A 10,086-nucleotide genomic window follows, 5' to 3' on the forward strand; every position below is an offset into this window, starting at 1 on the left:
GAATGCAGACTGGTTATAAAACATATAATGCAGTTGTATACACATATGATAAAGAGAAAAATTATGTGTAAAAAATATACACACGTTTTAGAAGGCATACCAAAACACTATTCTCTAGGTGGTAGGACCAGAGATCACCTATTTCCCTGTTTGTAAAGTTTTTAATATTGTCTTAGAAAGAACATGATAGAAATATCCTTAATAGCAATAAATTCCACCAACTGTAACTCTAAAACCAGCCAAAATTCCATAGACAGATGGAAATTTTATAACTTAGCTCTAATCACAAACTTTCACTTTTTCACCTAAAACATATCCTGTCCCACATGACTTTTCTGAACAAGTCTCTTCTAGATCCCAGCTTTATTCCTTTGAGATCCCCTTACTCTTTCGGCAATAAAGGATTACTCTTTTTAACACCCTATGGCAGCAGGCAGCATCCAAACTGCCAATTCTAAGAGTAGCTCCCAATGCTGGTCCAGATAGCTGTAATCTAGGACAATGGGTGCATGTATGTGTTAATACAAAGTCCAGGAAAGGACCTTTAAAACACATCATATATATATATATTTTCGAAGTCAATGTATCTGTTTTTCAATGAAGTGCTCATGATGTTAATAGATGTAATATAGATGTAATTGTGTCTGTGTGTTCTAAAGTCCTTTCTTGGTAACACAAAAACCCTGGATTACTTCCAGTTACACTATAAAATTCAAGGGTGAAAACCACTGCTTCAGAACAGTTTCAGAAGATGTCAATAAAAGCTCTTCTAGGCATAGAGCAGTAAACAAGGCAGATAAGGTAAGGACTTTCATGAGGCTTCTATTCTAGTGGGAGACAGATAGTAATTAAATATTCAGGAGAAGAGCACAGCAACTATAAAAGTTTTGAGACAGGGAAAAAGCTGGATATCTTCAAGGAAACAGCAAAAAGCTGGGTATTTTCGAGAAATAGCAAATAGGCCTGTGGAGGTAAGGAGGAACAAGCGTTATGGACGCTATTTTCTAGGTGGATAAGATAATTAGATCTGATCTCTACAACCTTTTCCAATTAATGGATCCTTTTTTTGAATATTTTTTTTGAATATTTTCTAAATTCCCAAATTAGAAACACTTACATACAATTTTAAGTACAAATACATCTAGGAAGACAAAATATAAAATATTTGACCTCATATATAAAATGCTTGACCTCATACTTATCTACCATGAAAACTGGCAAATGAAAGCATCTGTACACTTACAGAATTTTTAAAGGGAATAGCATATCAAACTGGAACTATGGATAATCTGTAAATTTTTCTTTGCCTCCAGTATACACAGATGTCAACCTAAAAAGCTGTTTTACAGAATTCTATTTTACATATCAATAATCAATAAAGTGAATAAAAATATCAACATCAAACATACCTTTGGTGAGATGATACTCTCTACACTGCTCTCTAAATTACACTCAAACACATGGGCTTTGGTTAGCTTCTTATCCCAATGGGCCGCTAGCCAAATTTTGGCCAGAGGCCCTCTCTTACTGAGGACAAAGTGTGCGTAGAACATTGTTCCGGCTGATTATGAAACAGGAGGAAACCTGAAAGGGAAAAAAAAGTTAATATAAATACCATATGAAAACAAGGATTTATCAAGACATATAAAAAAATCTGAAAATAAAAGTTTCCAATTCTTTTAAATATGAGAACTATGAAAGGTTTGAGTAAAGTACAATACACATTAAAAAAACAACCACCTATTGCTTAGTTTTGAGAGAGCAAGAAAAAGACCTCAAAATATTAAGAGCGGAAGGGAAAAGGGACAAAAGAGCCAAATCACTTTCATACCCCAAATAAAAGTGCCAGGGTTTTGTTTTGTTTTTTAGTAAAAATTGTCACCAGAAAACTCTTGTTCATTCCATTCCTATCCTGATTACTGACTCTGGAGTCTGACTCTGGCCAAATGCTAGATAATATATTCTTCATGGCAAGAAAAGTATGTCCAAGAAGAAAAACACTCAGGCACAGATATTAATTAATGTGTAAATTTCCATTTTTCAGAACCCCATTAACAATTGATACTCAGCTAGATGCTTTACACAATAACTGCTATCTCATGACAAGCACTGTAATAATAAGCATTTCATATGGTACCAAATAAAGATAAGCAGGTGGGTTGGCCCCATTTTCCAGGTGAGTAGTTTAGAAAAGCTGAGGCTTAAAAAGTATTATATATATAGTTTTCCCAACTCAGGAACTTGAAAAGCACTTGTCCATAATTTAAATACTATATTCAGGACAATGACACAGTGTTAACATTTATCTTATGACTGAAACAGCCTTAGTAGAAATATAAGCGTTATTCACATTTTATTTTTCTTTCAGCAAGCTATGTATAAATACATAAGAAAAAAAAAAGCAGCTTAAAAACTCCAGCTTGCAGAGCACATTAAGTGTGCATGTTTCCTATATTTCCTGTGTTGATAGTTCCCTTATATTATTTACTTTCCCTCTTTCACAGAAGATTAAAAAAATCTATTTTGCCAGACGAATTTTTTTCTAAAATGCCCAGGACTAGAAGATATGTCATGTTTTTACAGAAATAAATTCAAGCACACCCGTAGCACATGAAAAGTACTTAAACATTTTTAAAACATTTTTGATCTTGAAATAATTATAGATTCACAGGAGTCCCAGAAATAGTACAGAGAGGTCCCACTTACCCTTTAACCAGTTTCCCCCAATGGTGACACCTTACATACAGTATCAAAACCAGGACAGTGACACTGGTACAATGTGTATGTATAATTCTATGCCATTTTATCGCATGTGCAGATCTGTGTAACCACCACTGTGAGGGAATAAAATGCAAAACTAATTCATTAACACAAAGCTCTCCCTCTCCTATCCTTTTAAATTTCACACCCATTCCTTCCTCTCTACCATTCTTAAGCCCCAGCAACCACCACTCTGTTCTTCATCTCTAATTTTGTCATTTTGAGAATGTTATATAAATGGAATCATACAATATGTGACCTTTTGGATTCAGCCATCTAACACTCTTTGAGATCCACCCAAGTTATTGCATGTATCAATAGTACGCTCCTTTTTATCACAGGGTAGCATTCCATGAGATGGATATACCACTATTCGCTTTGTCAATCACCTATTGAAGGATATTTGGTTGTTTCCAGCTCGAGGCTGTTTCAAATAAAGCTACTATAAATATCTGTGTATATAGACTTTTAGTGAACAGAGTTTTCATTTCTCTGGGACAAATGTCCTGACGTATGACTGTTGGGCAGCATGATAAGTGTATGTTTAGTTTTAAAAGAAACTTTAACGCCTATCAAAATCCTAGTGAGTTTTCTTTATAGCCATTCATAAGATTTTTGTAAAATTTATATGGAAAGACAAAGGAATGAGAATAGCTAAAACTATATTTTTTAAAAAAGAATATAATGAGATGAATTTGTCTAACCAATTTCAAGATTTACATAGCTACAAAGTCAACATTGTGTGGCAGACAGAAAAACACACAGATCAATGAAACAGGGCAGGGAACCCAGAAATCCACATAAATAAGTCCACCTGATTTTTCACAAAGATGAAACTTGACAAAGGTGAAAGGATAGTCTTTTCAACAAATAATGCTTGGGTGATTGGACATCAACCAAAGGGGGTAAAAAAAAAAGAACCCTGATCCAAACCTCACACATTATATGAAAAGTAATTCAAAATAAATCATAGACTTAAATGTAAAAGTTTAAAATTTTTAGAAAAAAACCAGAGGGGAAAAACCTTTAGTATACCTAAAGCTTGGTAAGTGTATTTATTTTTTTGAGAGAGAGAATGAGAGAGAGAGAGAGAGAAGCAGACTCCCCAGTGAGTAGGCCCCTGGGATCATGACATGAGCAGAAGGCAGACGCTTAACTGACTGAGCCACCCTGGCGCCCCAGTAAGAGCTTTTAGAAAGGACACCAAAAACATGTCCCATAAAGGAAAAAAACCCAATGAACTGAACTTTATCAAATTAAGAAATTTTGTTCTATGAAAGAGCTGAGAATGTAAAGGTACAACAGGGGAAAAAGTTTGAAAATGACATCTGACAGGGACCTGGATCCAGAATAAAGAATTCTAAAAACTCAAGTAAAAAAATCTAATTAGAAAATGAACAAAAGAAATTTCACAGAAAAGGACATGCCAACGTCAAATAAGAACAAGAAAAGATGTTCACCATCACCAGTCATTAAGAAAATGCAAATTTAGACCCATGAGAGATCACTGCACATCTATTACAAGACCTAAAATAAAAAATAATGGCAACACCAAAGTCCAGTGAGGATATACAGAAGCTTTACCTCTTATACACTGCTAGTGGGAATAAAAATTCCTTTTTGAATTAGCTTAAAAAAAGAAATCCAAAGTAAACTCTTATTTTCATGTTTTTACAAAGAGACTGTAAATTTTAAAACGAGAATTTTGCTTACTGTACTTTGAATTAAAAACTGTGCCCATTCTTTCCAGTGATGTACAGAAAATATATATTAAACATATCACAGGCAAGAGACTTCACGCCTGTCAAAAATGTTTGAAAGTGTGGAGGTGCAAAAGTAATTCAGTTAGGTTTGCCTCCTCTCCATTTTCCATCACTTAATAGCATAGGGTTCTGAAATTCTCATTTGCTGAACCAGATGCTCCCAGGGGATCATTAATTTACACTAGGAAAACTGTCTCCAAAGGGGAAAAAAAAAAAAAAGGCTTCATCAATTGCCCAATGTTGGGAACTCTTTCTCTCAAACATGAAATTAAGAAAAGAACTAAGGAATACGAAACTAGGAAGAATTCAGATCAAACACGCTAAGGTAGAAGAATTAAATAATAACACCTCAAGTGTATCTTATGTCTTGCTCAGCAGTATTTTATAGTTCAAAATATGCTTCCCATAATCAAAGAACCTATGTTGCAAAGCAGTGCTTTTACTTTAAGCCTAAATGTTTGTTAGTGTGAAAATTAAGCTGCATCCCCAGCACTATAAAGTCTACAGGATTTTGTAGAAATTCAATATGTCAGTGTGTTCTTAGAAATACCATCACTGTCATACACAAGAAGTCCCAAGTTTCACTGCAGAAGATAGCTGTGTTCCAATAAAAATCTCCTTAATATTTAGCTCTTAGAATATTGCCTGCCGCATGTCAACTACTAAATACGTGCTTAATGAATAAAGAACTGAGATACACCAAGTGATCTCATAATTGACACACGTAAAAAATTCTGGAGATTTTAGAAATTAAAACTACTGGCACTTTTCAACAGGTGTCAGTAGCTCATGGCCAGGACTTAAGCTCCTAGTCAGAGTACCATGCCTAAAATATCCCAGCTATGTGGAGGCAGAGATTCCTAAATAGATGTTTTCTTGGCATGGTATGGGGGTAACTAAAGCAGAGTGGTGCTAAAATTATTCTGGGAAACAATTAGCAAGAGGAAATCACCCTAATAACTAAAGGAAGCCTGAAGCACAGTGGTGGATCAACTACTGGCTTATATCAAAATAAGGAGAAAGTGTAATCATTGCTTTTAAACAATCTTTTTCCTTAGTATTACTATACTTAACCAATCTTAAAAAAAGTTGATTAATCTCTGTAGATTTTGAATTTCTGTAGATCTATGTTAATCCTTTGCAAAAGATCTTAGCATAAAGCCTGCATTTGGTCCCATACCATAGCTTAGCAATTTCATGATTTCTCATTTTTTTCTAAAGCAGCAACCTTTTTTCAATATACCCTAAAAAGTAATTTCATGTTTTTACAATATGAATTATGATATTTCACTCATCTGTTAGAAAACAGGGCAGGACAATGGTTGTATAAATTGGTATGACCTTCTCAAGGGCAATTTGCCAACATCTTATGAAAATCTCAAACATTCGTACTTTTAAACCAGAAACTGCACTTCCAGTAATAATGCCAAAGATATATATAGAGATGTAAAATATTAGTAACAACAAAAAAATCTTAAAAAATCTCACTAAGATCTAAGAATTCTGTGTGTCCATCTTCATGACAGTCGTATAAGTACTGGCCCATTTTACAGACTGGAAAACAGAGAAAAGGAGAGGACAATGTGCCAAAGGTCACTAGCATTTAATGCAAGTGGAAACTTGAATTTCAGAACCCACACCTCTAACCGCAATACTGTGTTGCCCTGCCAGCATGACTTTTAACGGCAAAATACTAGAAATAACTTACCTAGCTGCTAATTACCATCTTTTAACAAATTAATACACCCATATAACAGAATTCCATGAGGCCTTAAACACTGATATACATATATGTACTTAAAAAAAAAAGGAGGGCTCTCTCTCTCTAACATATATTTAATGCACTTGCATAAAATATCTGTGGTGTACAAATGAAACTGATGACACTGGTTACCCTTTGGAAAGTGGGTCTGCTGGGAAAGTGAGACCAACCTTTTTGTACTGTTTAACTTGGAACATACACAAATATCACGTACTCAAAGTAAGTACTATTATATTGGAAGTCAAGACACAATCCTCCTTTGCCATTAACTGGCAAGTCAAGCTGCTTAGTCTGTGTGGTTCATTTTCATAAACTATAAACACCTGGAAGATTGAAATTCAGGGATTTACTAACCTTGGAAAACATCTATACCTAACTCGTGGAAGAATGTATCTCTTGGGGGTTGGGGAGTGTCTCAGTAATAGAAGCTATTTCCAACCCTGCACACTAGAGTTCCCCACCCTTTTGGTACTAACATTTTTTGAACAAGAGATTTACAATCAGAAGGTCCTAGATTCAAATTCTGCTCCCTCCTTAGTTGTTTAGTAAGGGTTAAAAGTTACTTAACATTTGAGTCTTAGTTTTCACATCTATGAAACGAGGATATTTACCAAACAGGATTATGAGAATGAAATAGAACAGCAAACCAACACAATCCCACTGCAGATGTAAATAAACAGTAACTGTGAAGAAAATCTCACAGCAAAGCATATACAGGTCAGCATGATTATGCCTAACAACCTGACATCACATTTAAACAAATAACACAAAACTGTATTTCTCAAAAATTAGAAATTTCCCTTCTGCACAAAACTGTAAAAGATAAAATTTCTCAGAATATGTGTTCCAATAAATAGAAATTCATCAGGAAAGAAATAATCAACTTTAAGAATACTTTAAACATATGCCACTCTAAGTGGAAAACTTAATTCTAGAGTGTACTAATGTGTTGTCTTTATAAACAACAAAAAAAGTAAATTAGGTTAACTCTACCAATGTTAAGTCTAACTTTGTATAAAAAGCACTATGTCCATTAGTTATGCACTGCTGTCACCTCAACCATTTACGAACTGTTAAATAATTTAATCACTGGATATGGTATACGTCCTCATCAGTGTCTTTTGAAAGATAATTATGAGATGCCTCCAACATTAAAAAAAGGATATTTAATGACTCTACAACTTAGGAAAGCTTCTCCAGCCCGTCTCCAAAATTCTGCCGACTCACACAGGTCACTGGCATTTGCATTCATTTTATGAAAATAAGAATTTTTTTCTGGATTTCAGTGGTGATTCTAAACAGCATTATAAGAGCAAATATTAACTTTCGCTTGCAAAGAGAGCCGATAAACACAAGCCTTTACCAGAAAGCCTTAAAAACACAAGCGCGTTTTTGAACGCGTAAGACGGCCTTACAAATCATAGGGTGGGCAGACAAACCCTCCAGCGTTTCCTTCTTTCAAATTTGAAGAAGGCCGCTAGGTCTGGCAGCACAAATAGACAGTGTCACCCCACTCTATCACAGCAGATCAATCGCAAAGCCTTTCCCGGCGAGCAAAAAGACGTCAAGCATTTGTCAGAAACACACACCTTCCCAAAGCGTCTCTACATCAGTATCAAAACACTCAATATCCCTAATCATTAGAAAACTCGGGGCGGGGGGGGGGGGACCAATTATGCTAATTTCCTAAGAATCAGAAGCAACTTCCCTTGGTCGGGTTTTCTATTGCTCTGTCCAATATGTAATATTCCCAACGTAAAATTTTTCCTTTAAAAAAGGGGAGGGAGAGCAGCAGCAGTCCCTGGAGAGGGGCCCGCCGCAGTGATGCGGCTTCACAGCGCCCGCAAGGGCAAGGCCCGCACGTCTCCGACCCCCGAACCCAAGCTCTGCGAACGGTTGCTGCCCCTTCGAGCTGCCATCGCGGGCGCCGACCCGCCGCCGCCTCCCGCCCCGCGTCTTCCTAGACAGCCATTTTTACCGGAGTAGGCGGCCCAGTGCCCAGAGCGGGCTCGTTCAAACCTCTGCCTCTCCCTCCGCGGCCCAGGGTTTCCTCTACCTCCCCCGGGAGATGCGGCTCCCGAGGGACTGGCGGAGTAACGGCTTTTTCGGCCTTGGAACGGACCAGAACCATTTGTTACTGAACAAGCGATAATGCGGGCCCAGGCTGCGCGGGTCCTGGCCGAGGGCGGGCCCGGGGGAAGAGGCCTGGGCGGGCGGCGCTGCCGTTCCGGAGCTCGGAGGGTGGCAGCACGGCCACCATCCCGGGGCGCGGCGAGTGCTCTTCTCCCTCGCTTCCCCCGCCCCCCCCAGAGTCCGGCTCCTAGACTGCAAGACGGCAGGGAAGGGGTAGGCGGAGGGAGCCCGAGGATAAGAGGGGCTGGCCGAGTATCTTACCTTGCTCTCCGCCGGGAGCTGGGCGGGCTGGGTGGCCTGGGGAGGGGAAAAGGGTCGGGGGAGGGGGCGGGGAAAGGGGGGGAGCCCCTGTGAGGTGTAGCTTCGGAGCAGCTCCCGCCGCCGCCACAGCCACCGCCTCCTTTCCGATTCACTCAAACAAACAAGATGGCTGCCGTTACGCCGCGGCTCTTCCTGCCGCCCAAATCCTCGGTTCAAATCGGCAGGATGTTTACGGTCAAAAATGGTACCTATGCGCCTGCGCAACCAGCCTAGGCCCTAGAAGGAGCGACGCAGGCGCATTGACCATTTCCTTTTCTTTGGACCCCGCCCTCTGGTTGTGCAGCCCCGAACTGAGCAAGCGCAAAGGTGATTCCCTTGCCAGAGGGTCTTCAAGCGCTGCGGACGAGGCAGACAGCGCACGCGCAGCGCTTGCTAGTGGCATGAATATCTGGGTTTACCTTTAGTCTTACGCTTGTTTTAGAGGGAGTATCTGTTGTTGTGCAGTTTTATTTGCCATGACAAAAAAATTCATTTTAATGGTTCCATAGTGACGAAGATAACATAAAACCCTTAAACAAGCTCCATAAAATCTAGGGGTTCATTGAGTCAACCTATATTTATACATGGTCTTCTCCGAACCATGTATTGCGATAGCTAGGGTCTGGGGCATAATGATGAATACGGAAGAGATAGTACCTGCCTTCATGAAGCTTTCGGTATAGCTAGGGAGGAATTTTTAGAAATACTCGTGCCACATAAAACGCCAAATGTACAAGGAGACCGAAAAGTGGGCAAGTTTGGAGCGGAAGAGAAGGTCTTCCTTGAGGAATTGATGTGGAGCTGGGATGTGGACGTGAGTTCCCAAGAAGAGAGAACAGGATGTGCAAAAGTCCCATGGCAGTAGAGAACAGGATAGGGATAGAGGGGAAAAAAAGAAAGTCATGTGTCTGGACACTAATGGAGGCTTCTTCATTTTAGAAAGACTATCCAGGCATATTGGAGAGGACTAGAGTAAATGCCCGGGTGTAAATTTGTGTTCTTTTGTGGGTTTTGGTTTTTGTTTTTTTTAAAGGAAATAAAACCAATAGGAATTGGTAACCGATTCCTTATGAGGTTGTGGTAGAGGGAGTTGCAAAGATGTGATAGCTAGGCATCTTTGCAACTCTGGTTTGGGACTTAATTGCAAGGATTAGATGGACTGGACTGGGGAGCCATACACTGAGACAGAGCAGATGGAGGAGGGTTATATGAAGTTAGTTTTGTTTTCTTTTGTTCGTTGTCTATCCTACCATCAAGTCTCCATTCTCTCAGTGGCCTCCTTAACTGGTCTCTCTACTCCCACTCTTGTCTTCCTTCAATTAATCACTTTCCTGCAATGCAGTCTAAGGAACCTTTGCAAAACACATG

General features: G+C 38.9%; 1 protein-coding gene across 2 annotated transcripts in view; it reads right to left on the bottom strand.

Moving 5' to 3' along the window:
- Positions 1–8,867, bottom strand: part of RAD21 (RAD21 cohesin complex component) — a 28,459-nt gene extending 19,592 nt beyond the window's left edge. Inside the window, exons 1-2 of one of the 2 annotated variants that reach the window (XM_032416040.1) lie at positions 8,680–8,867; positions 1,410–1,584 (exon numbers count right to left, since the gene is read on the bottom strand). In XM_032416040.1, the coding sequence (XP_032271931.1) occupies positions 1,410–1,553 (144 nt within the window). In that variant the 5' untranslated portion in view covers positions 1,554–1,584; positions 8,680–8,867. Of the gene's footprint in view, positions 1–1,409; positions 1,585–8,263; positions 8,583–8,679 lie in introns of those variants that run through there. The other variant, XM_032416041.1, reaches the window with a different exon arrangement.
- Positions 8,868–10,086: the final 1,219 nt, after the last annotated feature.

Source organism: Phoca vitulina, unplaced genomic scaffold, assembly GCF_004348235.1.
Source record: "Phoca vitulina isolate PV1807 unplaced genomic scaffold, GSC_HSeal_1.0 scaffold18, whole genome shotgun sequence".
Taxonomy (NCBI): Eukaryota; Metazoa; Chordata; class Mammalia; order Carnivora; family Phocidae; genus Phoca; species Phoca vitulina.